This window comes from Sorghum bicolor, chromosome 3, assembly GCF_000003195.3.
Source record: "Sorghum bicolor cultivar BTx623 chromosome 3, Sorghum_bicolor_NCBIv3, whole genome shotgun sequence".
Classification (NCBI taxonomy): domain Eukaryota; kingdom Viridiplantae; phylum Streptophyta; class Magnoliopsida; order Poales; family Poaceae; genus Sorghum; species Sorghum bicolor.
In genome coordinates, this window is record NC_012872.2 from 71171235 (window position 1) to 71189042 (window position 17808).

At 45.0% G+C, this 17808-nt stretch overlaps 2 protein-coding genes across 2 annotated transcripts; both read right to left on the reverse strand.

The window, feature by feature from the left end:
• LOC8059364 (stearoyl-[acyl-carrier-protein] 9-desaturase 2, chloroplastic) lies at positions 2639-7480 on the reverse strand. Its single transcript, XM_002458948.2, has 3 exons — positions 7178-7480; positions 3830-4328; positions 2639-3529 (listed from the first exon to the last, which is right to left on the reverse strand). The coding sequence occupies exons 1-3, from the start codon at positions 7309-7311 to the stop codon at positions 2969-2971; spliced, it is 1194 nt and encodes a 397-aa protein (XP_002458993.1). The 5' UTR covers positions 7312-7480; the 3' UTR covers positions 2639-2968.
• On the reverse strand, positions 11254-16164 carry LOC8059365 (CBS domain-containing protein CBSX6). The gene is made up of 2 exons (XM_021457362.1): positions 15403-16164; positions 11254-12472 (listed from the first exon to the last, which is right to left on the reverse strand). Exons 1-2 carry the CDS (start codon positions 15723-15725, stop codon positions 11566-11568), a joined length of 1230 nt encoding a protein of 409 aa, XP_021313037.1. The 5' UTR covers positions 15726-16164; the 3' UTR covers positions 11254-11565.

Here is a 17808-nt window from a genome sequence, read left to right on the forward strand (position 1 = left end):
ACAAGCATTATCGATGTAGGACCCAATTTGTTGATTTAGGATTTTAATGATGGATGGACACAAGTGTTGTAGTGAGTTGTGACTAGCGTTTCTTTTGCAGTATTTGAGTTAGTCATAAGCTGATTGGCTACAAGTGTCTTAGCCCCGATGATTTGGATTGGCGTTTGGAGTGTGGCGCAAAGGATATTCATGAAGACTATAGATACAATAGAGTGAATGTAAGTTTAGTGCTTGGACACATTTGCTATAATGTGTGTTAGAGCTTTATTTTTTTTCCTTTGATCATACTATCGAGGGGGGGGGGGGGGGGGTCTAAGGATCTCAAAGAAGTTGAATTGGTCAAGGCTGGGCTTAAATGGGCTCAAAAACAGTGCTGAAGTAATACTAGAATCACCCTAAAAATCCATCAGAAGATCACAAGTTGTATCATTGGTCGCAAAATAAATCAACAACTAGAATCATCTTAAGTCAAACTATCTTAAGTTTGATCAACTTTATAGTGAAGAATCATAATACTTATCACACCAAAGGAATAGATTATGCAAATATATTTTATGGTGTAGCTATGAGACTAATTTAGTATTATAAATAATAATGTATTTTTTTCTATAATAAAATGATTAAACTTAAAATAATTTGACTTATAGGTTTATTTATTTTGAGTATATATATATATATATATAACAGAAAATTAATTAAAGTGGCGCTTTTTCCTAATATAATCAGACAAATCCTCAAACGAGTCAACTTGTCGCACAACACAATATAGGATGTCAACTTCAAAATAAAAAAATCCACCTGCATCCAGAACACAGATCACAGATGACGGCAGAGCATAAGCGGATTAGCATCTATCTGCAGACATGCACACACCAACTAACAACCACTGTTAAACCATGCGTCCTAACCAATTCAGAAACTAAACGTAATGATATTCTCCCTAGCTTTTTTTCCCCCTTGATAAATTAGGGATTACTTTTGCAAATGCAGTAAAGACTGAAGAGCTGCTACTTGATACCTTCAACGATGTGTACAGTATATATTCCCATTCTCTCGTCATCCTAGAGGATTAGGGAATTAATCCCAATCTACTGATATATACATGCATAATGCATGTGTGCGTGCTTTATTTGATGGATATATGGGTGCATGAAACCAATTGCTGACGCCCGTATATCCATCAAATAAAGCACCCATATATGCCTGTGGACATCAAGTTGAACCAACCATGTATCTGGGCATGCAGCAACCAGCAGGAGACGACGTACTCGTACGTTCCATTCCATCTCACTGCATACATATACATGCATGCATGTAAAGTGGGGATCAGCTATAATAGCTGCTACTTTCATCCGCTTGCGATATTTGCAATTTGCAAAAGAGCGAATGGCTTCCTCCTTTCAGGTAGCAAAGGGGATTTTGCTTGTCACTTTGTCAGCATCCCGCTCGAACAGAGAGGCTCACTCTGCAAACTGCCGGTGGCATGGCATCTCTCCTCCCATTTGTTTCCAGAGCATTTAGCATGGCGCGAACGAATTGTTCCTCTTGTTCCTTCTCTCGGGTGGGGCCGAAGACAGCCTTCTGGTGGATCTCACCTGTCAGTGGCTGCTCATTCATATAACAATAGAGAGTCTGTCTCGAGCACATTCAGACATTCAGATTAGCAGAGATTTGGAAGGTCCATGGTATACAAATTCAGGCTGACTGCATTTCAGTGGATTTCTTGTAATTTTATCATCATTTGAAACTTTTATCGCGAAAAGAATCTGGATTCCGCATTTCTTAGCAAATGCTCGCAGCACTTAGTTTGGAATTGGAACAAATGCATACATCACTCGCTCAGGGCCCTGAAAACAGAATGTAAACGGGTGGCAAGGCAAGCAAGCAGAGCTCAACCTGCAACTGCAAATGGAGAAGAGCCAAAGATTGAATAGTCATCAGAAGCGTCAAGAGCCCAAGATTGAATGGTCAGAAGCCGTTTTGGGCCCTGCCCAACTTGTACAGTGTATATATGGCTGCCATACAAGGGAAGCGAATATCAGCTTCAGAGAGAGAGAGAGAGAGAGAGAGAGAGAGCATATTATCTTGGTACAGCATTTCGTATATTAACCGCCTGTATTCTGCACAAAAGCACATGAACAACAGAGATAAGCACATGAACGAGAGAGAGAGAGAGAGAGAGAGAGAGAGAGAGAGAGAGAGAGAGAGATTGCATGCTGATGCTGGGTTTATTTTTATTTTGGAGACGTATTGCATGCTTGCAGGGCACAACTTCAGTCGGATATTCTCTTCTCCACAGGCCAGTACTTGTCGACTCTACACTGCACTAACAACGGTGCCCGTTAAGCCACATCTCCCGATGCAAGCGAGATAGCAACAACTGGTTTATGCAGTACAAAAATGCGACTCGATGAACTGAGTGATGAATCGTATGCCGCTTATCTGCAGGCAGAAAGAGAGTCGCTCTTTCGTCGGTTGGAGCTCATTGTTTGCAAGATTTGTCAATCTTTTTGAAAAGATATATGCAGCTGCATCAGTACTCTAGTACCCTTCAGTTGAAGGGAGCTCTGCGTTATTTTTGACACTGCAGAATTAAGCCCATGAAGAAACATTGGGCATCTGATCTGATGAACAAAACAGCAACAGAACTGAACTTCATAGCTCACAAATTTTTTAACAGATCTGAAGAACTGGATAACCATAGCGAAACACAACGCCACAGACAACGTACAGCATGTTCACGCCCAGTTCATGCGGCCACAGGTTGTACAACAAAGCAGAAAAAAAACAGCCGAACATTCTCCTATCACTCTATGAGACGACACAGGCAAACAGAATGCTCCCAGACCATTTGGTCAAAACCTGAACAACTATGTAACGCGACACACCAGGTCTTGTCTTCGTGATGCGTCTCAGGATGCATGATAGACTTCCGCTGCAACTCAACAGTCGCAATGGGTTTCCGATTTCACAGTTGGACTTCCCTACCATATACCCAGCTGAAAGGCAGCGTGCCTGCTTTCTTGGCTCTGCTCTGGGCCCTCTCGTCCAGCTTCCTGATCCTTGAAGCAAGGGTGCAAAGGTAGTCCTGTGCCTTGTTCCCTTCACCAGACAGACCAGTCAGGTCCGCCACCTTCCACCTGTCGACAAGGAACTCAAGGATGTCGGCGTAGTCCCTGGCAGTGTAAACACCAAGCCTCTGCGCGACCATGGAGAAGTGCTCAAACAGCTTGTCGTCCTGCCCATCAAACATCAGGTGAGCAGGCATTGCGATCTTCTTCTTCATCATGTCAGCCAGAGCAACCACAGTACCATCAGGGTCGATCTCAAACAGTTTCTCCACGATCTTGGTGTACGCAGTTTCATGTCGCTTCTCATCTGACGCGATGATGCCACAGATCTGTGCAAGCTTTAAGTCGCCAAAGTCCTTGGCGTGACGAGCGGTGTTCCCGTGTGAGATGAAGGTCGCCCGCTCTTGGAAGGAGGTGTAGATGAAACCAAGATAAGGATTATTCTCAGTCCTAGGATCCTGAAAAGGACACAGTAAAGAAAGTACATATTAGTCCTACATAGTTATAATAATCAGTAGCCTAGACTCGGTAAGAAAAAGGTGAAGAAAAGATACTTAACCAATGATACAACTGAAATGGAACCACCGTTGAAATATTCAGAACATTAGTTGCTCAAAAGATATGGCAGCATAGTGAGTTACTATTAAAATAATTTCACCAAAGAACCACACTCCCAACAAGCCAAATAAACACTTCAGAAGCATGAATAGCTGAATGTACGTGTCAAGACTCGGTAAGAAAAAGGCAGAATGTGTTACCATTCCAGAGCCAATAAGATACTGAATTGTCTTCTCAATTTGCCTCATATCCACCCTCCCAGTGAGGTACATATACTTGTTGAGCAGATCACCATGCCTGTTCTCCTCAGCAGTCCATGCCCTCGTCCAAACAGCCCAGGCAGTGGGGCTTGCACCTGTCTCATCTCTGACACCGTCAAGGGTGTTAAGCATAGTCTGGTATGTTGGAAGAGCTTCCTCAGTAATCATGTCTCCCACCAAACAAACAAAATAATCATCAGGGATTTCCTTGGCACGTTCTCTGAGCTCCTTAACTTCGTCATGAAATCCTTCAGATGATGGGTCAGGGAGGAAATCCTGTGGCTGCCAACACTTCTCAACTGGCTTGAGATGCGTCAAGATATTATCTCTAGCCCAATCATCAAGCGACTTGAAAATTTCAATCTTCTGAGGTGGCATTGAATGTGTAACCTGGACATGTACCTCCCTTGGAGGAGCAAATGGCTTCTTATTCTCGAGCCTGGAACAATTTTCAGGCAAAAAGTATGATTAGTTACCAGTTAGTACATATTATGAAACAAATCTAAACTTTAGGAGAAGACAAATTTGGACATTCCCAGTTCTGGTACAATTGGGATTGTGGCTGTAATATGCAGTCAGATTATAAGCATAGTTCACTTTCAAAAAAAAGATTATAAGCATAGTAGAAGCCACTAATGGCCATGGCCATGAGGAACATCTAACCCCAGGCCTGCAATGATGATCCTCACTACTCTCCAGTATGTTTGAAATGAACATATTTATGGGCACTGAGATATTAAGACCATTTTCCTGTCTTATGTTAGGACAGAGGGGCACACGCACATGGTTCATATATATTAACCGTGGTAATGTAATAAAATCCACACTTGCTCTCATTTGTTTTGAAATAAAAAAAAGCAGTGAACAAGCAAGATCGCCTTGAAAGGAACATATGGAAGGGCAAAAGTCATGGCAAGAAAACTGAAATCTAGAAGGAAATGAGATGACAATATTTGCATACTACTCCCTTTGTTCTAAATTATAAGAAGTTTTGGCTTTTCTAGATGCATTGGTTTAGCTATGTATCTAGACATAGTTGATATCTAAGTGCATAGTTAAATTTATGTATTTGGAAAAGCCAAAATGTCTTATAATTTGGACCAGAGGGAGTATATAGGAGACCTTTGCAACATACTGAGAGTGCCACAGCCTATTGCTTAGCATATGAATATATGATATTAAGCCAAAAAAAAAAGGTAACCGTCTAGCGACTTTTTGTGTGGGTGGGTGGGTGGGGGGGGGGGGGGGGGGTTGCTTAAGGTTTAAGAAGGTAACCTGTGGAGCTTATCAGGTTGGCAAATAAATGTCATTAGTTAGTAGCTAATGTCACTGACCTTTTCCATACTACATGACTACAGTCACATGTTGTGTCCTATACAAATTATGATGTGATCCCCACCATGTACATATTAAAGGAAGGATTGTGTCCAAATTATCAGAACTTCATCAACGTTTTAGTCCCAGAATACTTCATCACATAACTATCAGTGACAAAAATATATCAAAGAAACCAAACAGAAAAGAGCAGTAGTAATGAGACGGGGTGCAAGTGCAACTAAGGAGTAAGAGTAACCTGAGTACCCCGGCTATGTTTCTCTAACGTTTTTGCCAAATCTATGCTCGGCTCAAAGTAGGCTTCCTTAAGTTAGAACTTAGAACTAGCTGGAAAACCCACTTAGATACCCTTCAAATAGTACAGTACCTATGGAATCATGGTTTTGAACCACCACTTGGTGAGAAAAAAAAAACAATATGTGCCACGATGGAACTCTGGATGGGCTTCTATTTCCTAATTGATATGCCAACGACTATGATATGGGACAAGCAGTTAGTTTCATTCCAACATAGTAAGACTTTATTTATTGATTTCATAAATCCCATCAACCCAAGCAAATGAGCAACAAAGAGCTTTCATGAACCGGCAACCGAAGAGTTCAATGGTCCTGCGGGGCACCATCAAATTAAATTCCAACAAACTAGGCCACCAAGAACATGGTACAGGCCACAGTGCTACCAAAATCGACCAACCTCGACAGCAAACACGCGTCTTCAGTCTCCACCTCCGATGCAGACAGTACTATACGATGAATCACCCCCATGACTACAGGCAGTTAGGCACTTCAACCGTAGACTGGTATAGCCAGTACACCAGCTACCCAAGCTCAAAAAAAAAAGTACACCAGCTACCCTGTGCAGTGTATTTAGGCCCTGTTTAGTTCCCAACCCCAAAATTTTTTCATCCATCCCATCGAATCTTTGGACACATGCATGGAACATTAAATGTAGATAAAAAAATAAACTAATTACACAGTTTAGTTAAGAATCGCGAGACGAATCTTTTAAGCCTAGTTACTCCATGATTAGCCTTAAGTGCTACAGTAACCTACATATGCTAATGACAGATTAATTATGCTTAATAAATTTATCTTGCAGTTTCCTGACGAGCTATGTAATTTGTTTTTTTATTAGTTTCTAAAAACCCCTCTCGACATCCTTCCGACACATCCGATGTGACACCCAAAAAATTTTCGTTCCCAATTTAAACAGGCCCTAAAAAGGGTACATGGAACCACGCCGGGAACAATTCTAGAATGCAGGTAATTAAGAGGATAGTACGCGGGGATGACGAATTGCCAGGGTCCAGTGTCCCCGATCAAGTTAGGTCCCAGGAAAATTTAATGCCGGGGTGGAAACACGGCATCAAAGGAAAGGGACTGGCGCAACAGAAACGGCCTCGCTTCGCTTCGCTCGCTTGGTGTCGACGGCAAGGCGATTCAACCGAGCGGGCAGGCTCCGGTCCCGGCCCGCGCCGCGCAGAGAAAACGACCCACCCATGCAGAATTTTTATAGCGGAACTGTGGCCTTGGCGCCTCTGATCTGCGGAGGCAGCGAGGGGCGTCGACCTCGCCCATGTGCGGCCGTTGACGCCTCGGAGACCAGGGCCGAGCTCGGCAGGCCGAATCTGACGACCCCGACACGGGCACCCGCTCCCCAGACCCCAGTCCCCACGGAAGGAAGAGAAGGACAAGGCGCGACGAGCACCAAACCCTGATCCAACATTGCGAGCGGAGGCGGCGGAACACCCAAGCCGAACTGTCAATCCATCACGAACCGTTCGGCGTAGGCGTCGCCGCTGGACACAGAACCGGTTCTATCCATCCATCCATCCAATCCGAGGACTCAAATCAATCTATCTTATCCGTCAACGGGAGGAAGGGAAGAGGAGCGCAAACTGGGAGAGAAGAGAGGGCCATGACGAGCGAGGCCCCAGGTCATGCGGCGGCTTACTTGGTGGAGACGGCGGACGTCATGGAGGCGACGGCGACGAACCTGCTGCCGCCGCCGCTGCGGCAGTGGCGGCGGCGTCGGGCAGCGAGCGGCGGGGAGAGGCAGAGCGCGACGTCGTTGAGGCGGAGCGCCATCCTGGAGGCCAATGGGAAGCACCGCCGCTGCCGCCGCCGCCGCCGCCCCTGCTGCTCGCGAGATTGGGATGTGGGTGGAGGTGCCTGGTGGCGAGCGAGAGGAACGAACAAACGGCAGAGGGCGCGTGCGATTCTCCACCTCAGGTTTGGTTCGGTTCGGGCGCTTGGGTTTTAGCGGCCTCGCCACCGCTGCAGCGGACACTGCTGGACGCCACTCGGCAGTGGGCCCCCTTTTTATGTCCCTTTCTACGTGCACGGTGCCCCTGAACGAAATTACCGGACTCGCCCTCTCCCGTCCTTCACTTTCCGTCACGTCTCGGCTCTAGTCAAGTTGTTCTTTTCTTTGGCTCGTGCGTGGAGTCTCTCCGTAATCTTCCTCGTGTCGTGTCATTAGCGTTGTTATTATTACTTTTGAGTGGGGATAAAGAAATGAGAGCGCACGTCTTTTCGCTTCTTATTAAGACAAGCCATCGTGGCATTAGGAGTATCGAGATCCTCTTCTAGATCCTAGTCGATATTCGGCCCCTTTTTTATTTTAAATGTACATCTTTGATGGGAACATGCGTATATATAGACACAAAATGATGTGTATCTTTGGTAGCGTACGGCGAGGCGATCGCTTAATGACATGGCCACACAGGCCTCTCGAATCGAACATAATACGTCGATAGAATCAAAAGGTGACGAGTTTTTAGTAATTTGTTTCGTAGCACATAGTGCATTTCGAAAGCAGGTTTGTTTTGAAATTTGGTTAGTGAGGTCACACTTTGATTGTGAATCGACATGACGCATATACTTGCATTTAGTTAAATTGACAGAATCATGTTTCACATAACGACCAAGACGCATGTCCTTATTACTGATCACTCAAATCGGCAACCCTACTTCTTAGGTGACTAATTTTATTAAAATATAACATTATCGAATTTATGCCCCCAAAATATATATGCCATAGAAAATATATATTCTATAAAAAATCAATGATAAATATTTGTAGTTTTTATATACACCTGGTTAGACTTGAGACATAGTTTTTTTTATAAACAACTTGAGATAGTTTGATTTACAACTATAATAAAGTTGCACTTTATCTATAGACGAAGGTAATAATTAATACAAAATAATTTTGGCAGTTAGTTTTTTTTTGGTATTTGTAGAAACAAACGGAGGGAGAAAACTTTTACATGCGAATAGGGCATTACTAGAATATTTCCATGCCAATTTGATGTCTAGACCGAAAAAGTCATCGAATGATCTATAATGGACTACATATTTTCCTTTAGTAGTAACTAGTATATATTCTAGTTTACCATTGAACTACAAATGTGGGGTGCACGAACAGAAAAAAAAACATTATCAATATTTATGACTCCAAGTAGATATCCTATATAAATACATTCGATAATAAATCTGATTATAATCATTTAGCATGATAAGTATTTATAGTCTTTCATAGATTTCATAAAATTTAGGATAGTTTGACCTAAAACTATGCTAGATTTGGATTTTTTATGAGACAAATTAGTATAATACAAAACATTTTTAGCAACTGTTAGCATGCTTTATGTGTCAAAGTTATACTTAAAGGACTTTTTTTAAGAAAAATCCTAATATGCCTTGTAAAAAAACGTAGGGAGAAAACGTTCACATGTGACTAAAAAGGGGTTTAAATTAATTGCAGTACTAGCTAGAGTATTTCCTTGCGAATTTGATGTCTAGGCCGAAAAAGTCTTTGAGTCATCTCTAACGGAGACTAATTAAATTTCCATTTAGCATTAGCTAGTAGCACATCCCAATCTCCCATGGAACAACGATGTGTGGTGCACGAGCAGCTTGTGACTATCTACAAGTCGGCTTTGTCAAAAATTGTTATCTCTAGCGCTATTAGCTACTCCGTCTATTTAAAATTACAAGTTATTTTAGTTTTCTAAAATACATAATTTTACTATACGTTGAGATATATACGCTGTCTAAATAAATAATAAAACTAGAAAACAAAATGAATTTATTTATGATGGAGAGAGTAGCAAAGGCGAAAACGTTTTAAGAACGGGGCAAACGTACGTGAAAACGAGGTTGATATCTACACTGAAAAAAGTCTTTGAGTGATTTGATTTGATGGTCTACTTTTCCTTTGCCATTCGCTAGTGCTATAGTACAGCTTGCGACTATATCTGCAGACCGGCCTTGTTGGCAATCGCTATCCCTATGTGACTAATAATGTAGCGGACAAGAAAAACGTATGGAGAACGAGAACGGAGGGGGAAAAAAACGTGAAAACGAGGTGGGCGGGATTATCTCGCTCCTTGTTGCACACACCGTCGCACTCGCTTTTGGCTGATTTTTTTCCGAAAGGCAAAGTGTCCTGTCTTGGTTTAGCCTTAGCCGGGAGCTCACGCTCACCTCGTCGCACACTCACTCGTGGTCGTGGAACGCCGCTCGCCTCGCAAAGAAAAAAAAAGCCGCGAGGGCACCACCGGAATTCGTCCCCTCGAGAATCTGCGCAGAGTCCTCGCGCGACGCCGGCCGGGGCCCGTCCAAGATTTCGTTTTACCAGTGGCCACTGCTCCACGGCTGCACCTGCCCGTCCCACGGCCTACGGCGCGGCACGTCTCGCTTTCGCTTTGTCCGTTTCGTCGAGTGGTACTACGACTGTACGAGGCCGCGCTGACTCACGGGGCCGTCGTGACGCGCCGGACTAGAAGCACTGGTAGGTGGCTGGCAAGGCGGCGCGCGCCAAGCCTGCGGGCGTCACTCGCTACGGCAGTCCCGTCACGTCGGCACGCGAGTCCAGGCGCGCGAGTGCGAGCGACACAACCGGCGGCGAGGCGACGCTTCCAGCCGCGGCCATCGATGGACACGAGGCGGCGGCGAGCGCAGTCCCGCGCGACGCCGACAAGTGTGCGGTGGGTGCAGCCGTGCAGGCACCAAGCCAAAGCCAGCGCGCCACAGCAGCAAGAGGCCAAAAGAAGGCTGACACGCGAGGAGAGCATATGCCCGCGCGGTAAAAACGGCTGTTTTTTTGACGCGGGCCGTGGGCGTCGCGTCCGTCAGTGGCCGCCGATGATACCGAGGCTGGCGACGCCGGATCGGAGACAAGTACTCCTCCTAGTACTCTGCTCCAAAGGCGGGAGGACAAAAGGACCCGGGAACCTAGCGGGAAGGATGCGGATCGGTCGGGGCGCGTTCGCGTCCACCTCCCTCGCCGCCCGGGCGGTCGCGATGTGATGTGCCGATGTGCATGCATGTAACACACGCTCGCACGCTGCCCCGGCAGGTCGCTGGCAGGTTACACTTACACTTACAGCGCTGTGAGACAGCTGTTCTACAGTGACGACTCCTCACAGCAGCCGCAACAGTCGTGGCAGCGCTGGGCTGATGAGCAGCCGAACTGCCGTGTCTTCAGCCGTACGTCGCCGGTGACCGGTGATTTGGGCGAACTTGGGAATTCCGACCTACTTTGCAGATGAGGAAGGAAGCATTCGATTTTGCATGTTGGTACTCCCTCCAGGCTCCAGGCCACTGTGAAACAAAAACTAATAGCGTAGTGTATGTTGGACTTCCGACTTTTGTTCTGGTTCTGAATTAATCTTCGCAGTAGGAGTGACTTTAATGAAAGACTTGAGCTCTTTTGTCAGCGGACGAATAAGTAAATTGCTTGCAAGAAACCAACAACTATACAACCGGCCCGAGCCACATACATGTGGAAAGAACGGCCCAAGTGGCTCCTCAGTCCTCACCTTTTTTTCTTTCCGTTTCAGATATGTATCTTTGATATTACAAGTGAATTTCAAACATCTTTGATCTCTGTCCCAGATGACCCGAAATCAGACGCTTGAGAGCGAGCATAGCACCAGGAAAAGCTGCTTAGGGCCCAACCGATCACCCCCTCAAAACATGCACATGAATCAATTAGACATACAGGGAAAGGATGCAAGCATGTGAAAGGAAACAGAGAACATTCCATATGCTCATAGGGTGCATTGACAGCTGCAGCTGTAGGTGAGCATGCAAAATGGACTAGATTCCCAGGCAAGCCCGAATTCTTATTTGTACCGTCCACAACGAATGCAAACCAATATACCACCAAGTCTTGCTCCAATGCAAACCAAGGATATCTAAAAGACTAGAACTCTCCGGACAAACCAACAAATGAGCCAAGTACATTGTACAGTTCAGTGCAACGTTGTGCACTGGCGGCAATCACCAACAGATCAACCAAGTACAGTCTACTGTACAGCACGGAGTGGTGCATCAAGATGTTGTCGGACTCGCGCAGGTGCTCCTGGTGGCAGCATTGAAGATCTCGGTGTAGCCCACCACGCCGACGAGGACGCCGTCCTCCGATTCTGCGTCCGTCACCCAGACGTGCGTGGCCCGGTGGGACAGCATCTGTGCCATGACCGCCGCGAGGGTGCTCGTGGTCTTGCACATCAGCGGGGTGCTCCTGCCACGGTGGTACGCGCTCCGTGTCCGCCACGCTGACATCTGGCTAGCCTGGGTGTTGCTCAGAAACCCGATGCTCCTGCTGCTGAACTTCTTCGCCCTTGGCGAGCGCCCAGGACTGATCTCCTCCACTGGTGAGGATGGGCTGATGGGAGGCTCTGGGAAGACTGAGATGGGCATCGACCCATTCTCGTCGGCACCGAGGACGAACTGCCCAGCCGACAGGTTTGCCAGTGCCCATGCAGCTGAAACATAGTCACATTTCCACAGCTTGTAAGTAGAGATGTCTCCTAGTATCTTACGAGTTCCATCTGGCGCCGTCTCCACAACAGCAACGGCGCATGGGTCTTGAGGGATCTTCTGAATTGCTTCCATGGCAGGTGCAGATGCTTCCACGTAACTGTACTGCGGGTTGATGGCTCCAAGGGAAGATATCTGAGTCAGCGGGATGGGAGCAAGAGCACCAAGGCATCCAATGAGAAACCGGAGAACATCTTCCCTTGATAGGCAGCAAAACTTGTCTGCAGAACCAGAAGGCGGGGATAGCGGCATGCTGCTGCTGCTGGCTGCATTTGGAGATGTTGATTCCATGTTCTTCAGCCATTTGCCATTAAAAAGCACTGAAAATCTCTTGGTAATGCCTTTCCAGCTCCCACTCTTGCGAACAAGGAAGCGCTTCACTCCATGTCTCATCAACTCCAGAGCATCGATCAACCTTGAAAACAAAAGGAAACTTACTTGAGTAATATGGTACTATATATGCCATAATACATTCAAAAGGATGTACAGCCTAGTTCCTAGGAAGGTAAAAGGCCAACGATGCAGATTCATAAGATGTAATCTTCTCTACAGCAGATAAACATCACAGAAAATGCAGTCCCTGGCTCATATTCTTTAATTTTTGTATATGAATTCAGTTACTTGTAGAACATGAGCTTTGGAGCCAGCAATCCTTTTTTTAACGAGGTGGAGCAGGCAATCCTTTTTAAAAAAGAGGTGGAGCAGGCAATCTTTGGACTGCCTTGCATTTGGCATGGACTCATTAGTGAGCTCATGAGTTCAAGTAGCCATCTAATCCTAATCCTGTAACAGAATGTACGGCCTGCTCATGATTCTTACCTTCCTGTTTCTGACATTACATTGTGAAATTGAATCATGTCCCCCCTTTGTTTCTTTCTAGGGAACAAAATTAGAAAGACAAGATCTGTGCCATGTGAAACCCCATGTGGTTGCATGAATAAAAATGCCAAATAACTGGAACTGTTCACATCATTTACATTATAAAACTGATGTTTTCTGTTTCTTGAAGAAAACTTTGTACAGCTCAGTACCAGAAAAATTAGGGTTTGTTATTATTAAATTCCACCCACAATTTTAGCTAATAACATAATATCAGAGTCTTCCCCAGAAAATTAAACTACAATCAACAAATAAGAGATATTGTGTGATTCAGTTGCCGGTTGGTTCTGAAGATAGAAGTTCAGAAACCAGAAGTAATCAAGTAATTAAATTCAAGCTATGTCACCTCAGTTTACCAGTGCAAGAAGTAGGATACATGAGAGGACAAATGGAGCTATGAAAGTTGACACAGTTTGTTCCAAAGATACAGGTTCAGAAGTTGATTCAAGACATGCCATTCAATTTACCAGTGCAAGAAGTATAATACATGTGAACACAAATGGAACTATGGAAGTTCACACTTCCAGGGAGGAAGAATTCCTACTACGATGTCTTTCACATACTCCATCCCAAAATAGTCATAGTCGATGTTTAAGGATTTTTAAGACAGATTTGCTCAATGGAAATTACCAATGTACCCTTATTTATTGAAGGTGATCCACGCTAATTACAAGGAATGTATGGAGGCATGCAGGCCGCAATATCAAGATGATATGGGCCCAACCTAGTGTCCAAGAGCTAAAACATCAAGTTTTCTGGGACTGGGACAATTTTTTAATCCAAACATCAAGTTTTCTGGGCGGAGGGAGTGGATCACAAATATTTATTAGAAATGGTTGAGATAGCATCACCATCCTGGACAAATGGAACTAACAAACTATATTGGATTTTCCCATGTATATTCCTGAAAGCTTTCAAATCTGAAGAAGCAAAGAAGATCACCTAACAAACCAGGTATCTTTATATGGTCTATCTATGAACAATACACTTTTGGTGAACAAACACTTCTACCCTTCTACATTACATCCATAGGCCCAGCCGTATTAAGGTAGCCACTTGCCTTCCAAGGAAAGCTATAGTCATATGTGTAGGCAGGGCCACACCAAAAGAAATTCTAGTTTGCTATGTCTACTCGGAGGCCTTGTTTAGTTCCACCCAAAATTCAAAAACTTTTCAAGATTCCCCGTCACATCAAATCTTACGGCACATGCATGAAGCATTAAATATAAATAAAAAAATAACTAATTATACAGTTTGTCTGTAATTTGCGAGACGAATCTTTTAAGCCTAGTTAGTCTATGATTAGACAATATTTACCACATAAAAACGAAAGTGCTACAGTAGCGAAATCCAAAAAGATTTCGGAACTAAACAAGGCCGCCCATACAAAAGTTCCATCCAAGTCTTCTCATAAATAGTGCTAGTAACAAAATTTGATGATGATTTAAATCTTTTCTATTTCAGGTTGTTCTTTATTAGAGTAACAATTTATCAAAATCTACATGCAAAACAAAATTGAAGAATGGCCAAGGAACCTCTACATCCATATTGATTCGTAAATATCAATCATAAACTAATAAGATCAAATCTAAAGCACAATGAAAAGGTATTCAACTCTGTCCAAACGATGCTGAATCAGGATTCTTGAAAGCTGCCACAAAATCGAACATGATTGGTTATGCGACACAGACTGCATGATAAATACTGTAACAAATATCATGTGGGCAACTTCACTCCCATCCTATCCATGACAACAAGAACAAGGTATAGACAGGTTTGGTAGACAATTAGCTTTTGCATTGTACAAGAGCAACATGATAAATACTGTAACAAATATCATGTGGGCAACTTCATTCCCATCCTATCCATGACAACAAGAACAAGGTTTAGACAGATTTGATAGACAATTAGCATTTGCATTGTACAAAAGCAACCTGACAACCCAGTCACTGGAATAATTCAACCATAAATTCAGACGGGTGTAGGAACAACCTTTTGCCCGCATCTTTCTCCAGAGGTCAAACTAATAGTATGTTTCAGAAAAGACAAAGATCAACCACTACCAGACCACGTTAAAAAAAGGCTAACGCAGGAGGAGTAAAAAGCAGGGGTTGATCCAGCTTCCAGCAAAGCAGGAGACGCGGTAAATAAACTAGGATAGTGTATCGCCGTCACATACAACGTGAACTTGTTCGGTTGCACTACCTGAACGCGATTCTCCACTCTGCTTGCGGATCAACGGTGATAAATTGAATCGCACCCACGTTAAGTAAGATCAGATCCTTCCAAACGCTTGAAATGCGTATGATTCGATCCCATCTTTTGTAACGGATGGATGAGTGAGTCATCAGTGTTAGCAGGCACTAGACACCAAGCGACTCGGTAACGCTACAGGATAGCAGGCGGACGGGATCGTGCATCAACCAGCGCACAAGGCATGACAGGATCAAGCAGAGACGGTCTCACCTGGTACCCGGATCGATCTCCCTGAGCAGCGCAGGATTGGGCTGCACGACTTCGCCGACGACGGCGCGCATGGCGCGGTCCCCGACCCCCGCGGCGGCGACGAAGGCGGCGATGTCGAGAGCGGAGATCATGCCGATGAACCTGGCCCCGGAGGGCGGATCGTAGGGCGCGGCCCTGGGGCGCCAGACGGGCACGGCGCCCTCGGGGCTGGCGGCGATGGCGCGCGCGGCGTCGTCGAGCGTGTCGGTGTCGTGCAGCTCGGCGACCTCGGGCTTGCCGACGGTGAGGTCGCCGACGACGTGGTGGAAGAAGACGGCGGCCATAGTGGGGAGGGGGTGGGACGGGTGCTGGAGGCTATAAGAGGGAGTGGAGGAGAAGCAGGTGGAGCAGCAGGCTGGAGGGGCCGAGGCCGAGCCCGCCCCCGGCGGAGAAGAAGGCGGCGGCGGAGGAGGAGGAGGAGGAGGAGGAGGTGGCGGCGGGGGTGGGGCGGTCACCGGCGGCGCGGGTGCTGGGATCGCCGGCCATTTCGGTGGGAGGGAAAGCCCATTAAAAGCCGGAGCAGGGGGGGAATTGCGGGCGGCGGAGTCTGACGAGCGCTGCTGCGGAACGCTAGGCTCTCCTTCTGATGAGCGAGCGACGGGCGGGGCCGAACGGGTGATCCAAGGGAGCAAGACGAGACGAGGCGAGGCGAGAGAAACACGGCCGCGAGCGTCGCGGAGGTGTGGTAGGGGGTCCCGCGGGGAAGAAGCTGGCAGAGAGCGGATGGGCAGCTAATGCGGGGTGCCTAAGCTTAAATTGGGTCTCCCGCGCTTTAAGATGCGTGCTGATACTGTTTCTGGCGATCCAGTCAGTGGTGATTGGCTTAATTAACGATTTTTTTATTTGCTTAATTAACGATTTCTTTGCGAAACGCTTAATTAACTATTTTAACGATGATGATTGGCTACAAGTTCATACATACAGCACGGTTCTAGAGCTTTCGCTATCCCTGCATCGCGAATTTGTTGTACGTTTCTACTAAACTCCAATCATTACAACATTTCAGTTTCGTCGTTACGTTGATGAGACTCACTCTTGTCACTGCTGTCGTCTAGGCTTCTTTATCCAACCTTTTTTTTAATGACATCGAATAATGCTTCGGCCCACGCCTAACATCTGATCTGGACACCCATGTCGGGCCTCCTTAGTTCACTTCCAAAATATGTCAAACTAAATATTTATTAGTAAGCCGTAATTTTGGCTATTATTTGATTTATACTATTAAAATTTGTCAACCTCTAACATTTAGCTTGCTACATAGTAATTTTTTGCCTAACTTTTGATTGCCAAATTTATATAGCATGATAAACTTTGGTCACTAACCTCGACCACCTCAAAAAGATAAAATTCAAGTTTTGATTGCAGTTGAAGTATCAAACTATCTTAAGTTCAATTACATTTATAAGGAAAAATATACTACATGATAGATGTTTTTAACACATTTGATATATAACACTATTCTAAAACCAGCATCTGTTTTTATGATACGAAGAAGGGAGTACATTTTCATTTCATCCACATATGTTAAGATGAATTGGTGTAAAATTTGCACTAAATTTTATCTAAATCCACTATAATACATTCAAACAAAGCATCAACTAGATGAATTTATTTGCTAAATCCATAGTCTTCATATGCGGTCTCTGTCATCGTGTCCATACATCGATGACTTGATCTGCTAACAAATTGTTCGTTTAAGCTTATCTGTCTATCTATATATATCAGTCAACCCAACAGACATAGACCAGAACTGCAAACTAGCCACCGACAAATGATTGAGGCCTGGTTCAGTTGGCGATTTTTTTTGATTTCGCTACCGTAGCACTTTCGTTTGTTTGTGGTAAAATTTGTCTAATTATAGACTAATTAGGGTCAAAAGATTCGTCTCGCGATTTACAGGTAAATTGTGTAATTAGTTTTTGTTTTTGTCTATATTTAATGCTTTATGCATGTGCCGCAAGATTCGATGTGACGGGAAATCTTAAAAAATTTTGGAAGTAAACAAGGCCTGAGAACCTCCAGTTTAGCGCTCCGTATGTGTGAAACTGAAAAGCCAAGCCCGTATACACAATTCCGTATATCCTATGTCATGTGAGCGAATGCAATCCCCAAACGAGAAATCCAATTGATCCGGAGAAAGCGACGTCGTCGAGTTTGCACGATTGACCTGCAAATTAAAGGGAGCACGCGGCGTTCCATCCCACATTCTCGTTCTCATCTTCTCTCCGCTGGAAAACTCTAATAAAATAAATAAAAATGGAACTACTACGAGACAAGGAAACTCGCCAAACATTCTCGTGCAATCGCCTTCCCGTACGATCCATCGCAAAACCCGGCCGCCAGGTCGTCCAAACCTTATTATCCTTG

Excerpts from the sequence above, each read along its gene's own strand:
- LOC8059365 (XM_021457362.1), bottom strand. The coding sequence starts at position 15,725 with ATGGCCGCCGTCTTCTTCCACCACGTCGTCGGCGACCTCACCGTCGGC. Across the intron at positions 12,473-15,402 it reads GAGATCGATCCGGGTACCAG|GTTGATCGATGCTCTGGAGT; the intron begins GTGAGACCGTCT and ends TTTGTTTTCAAG.
- LOC8059364 (XM_002458948.2), bottom strand. The coding sequence starts at position 7,311 with ATGGCGCTCCGCCTCAACGACGTCGCGCTCTGCCTCTCCCCGCCGCTC. Across the intron at positions 4,329-7,177 it reads ACGTCCGCCGTCTCCACCAA|GCTCGAGAATAAGAAGCCAT; the intron begins GTAAGCCGCCGC and ends AAATTGTTCCAG. Across the intron at positions 3,530-3,829 it reads ATCTTATTGGCTCTGGAATG|GATCCTAGGACTGAGAATAA; the intron begins GTAACACATTCT and ends TGTCCTTTTCAG.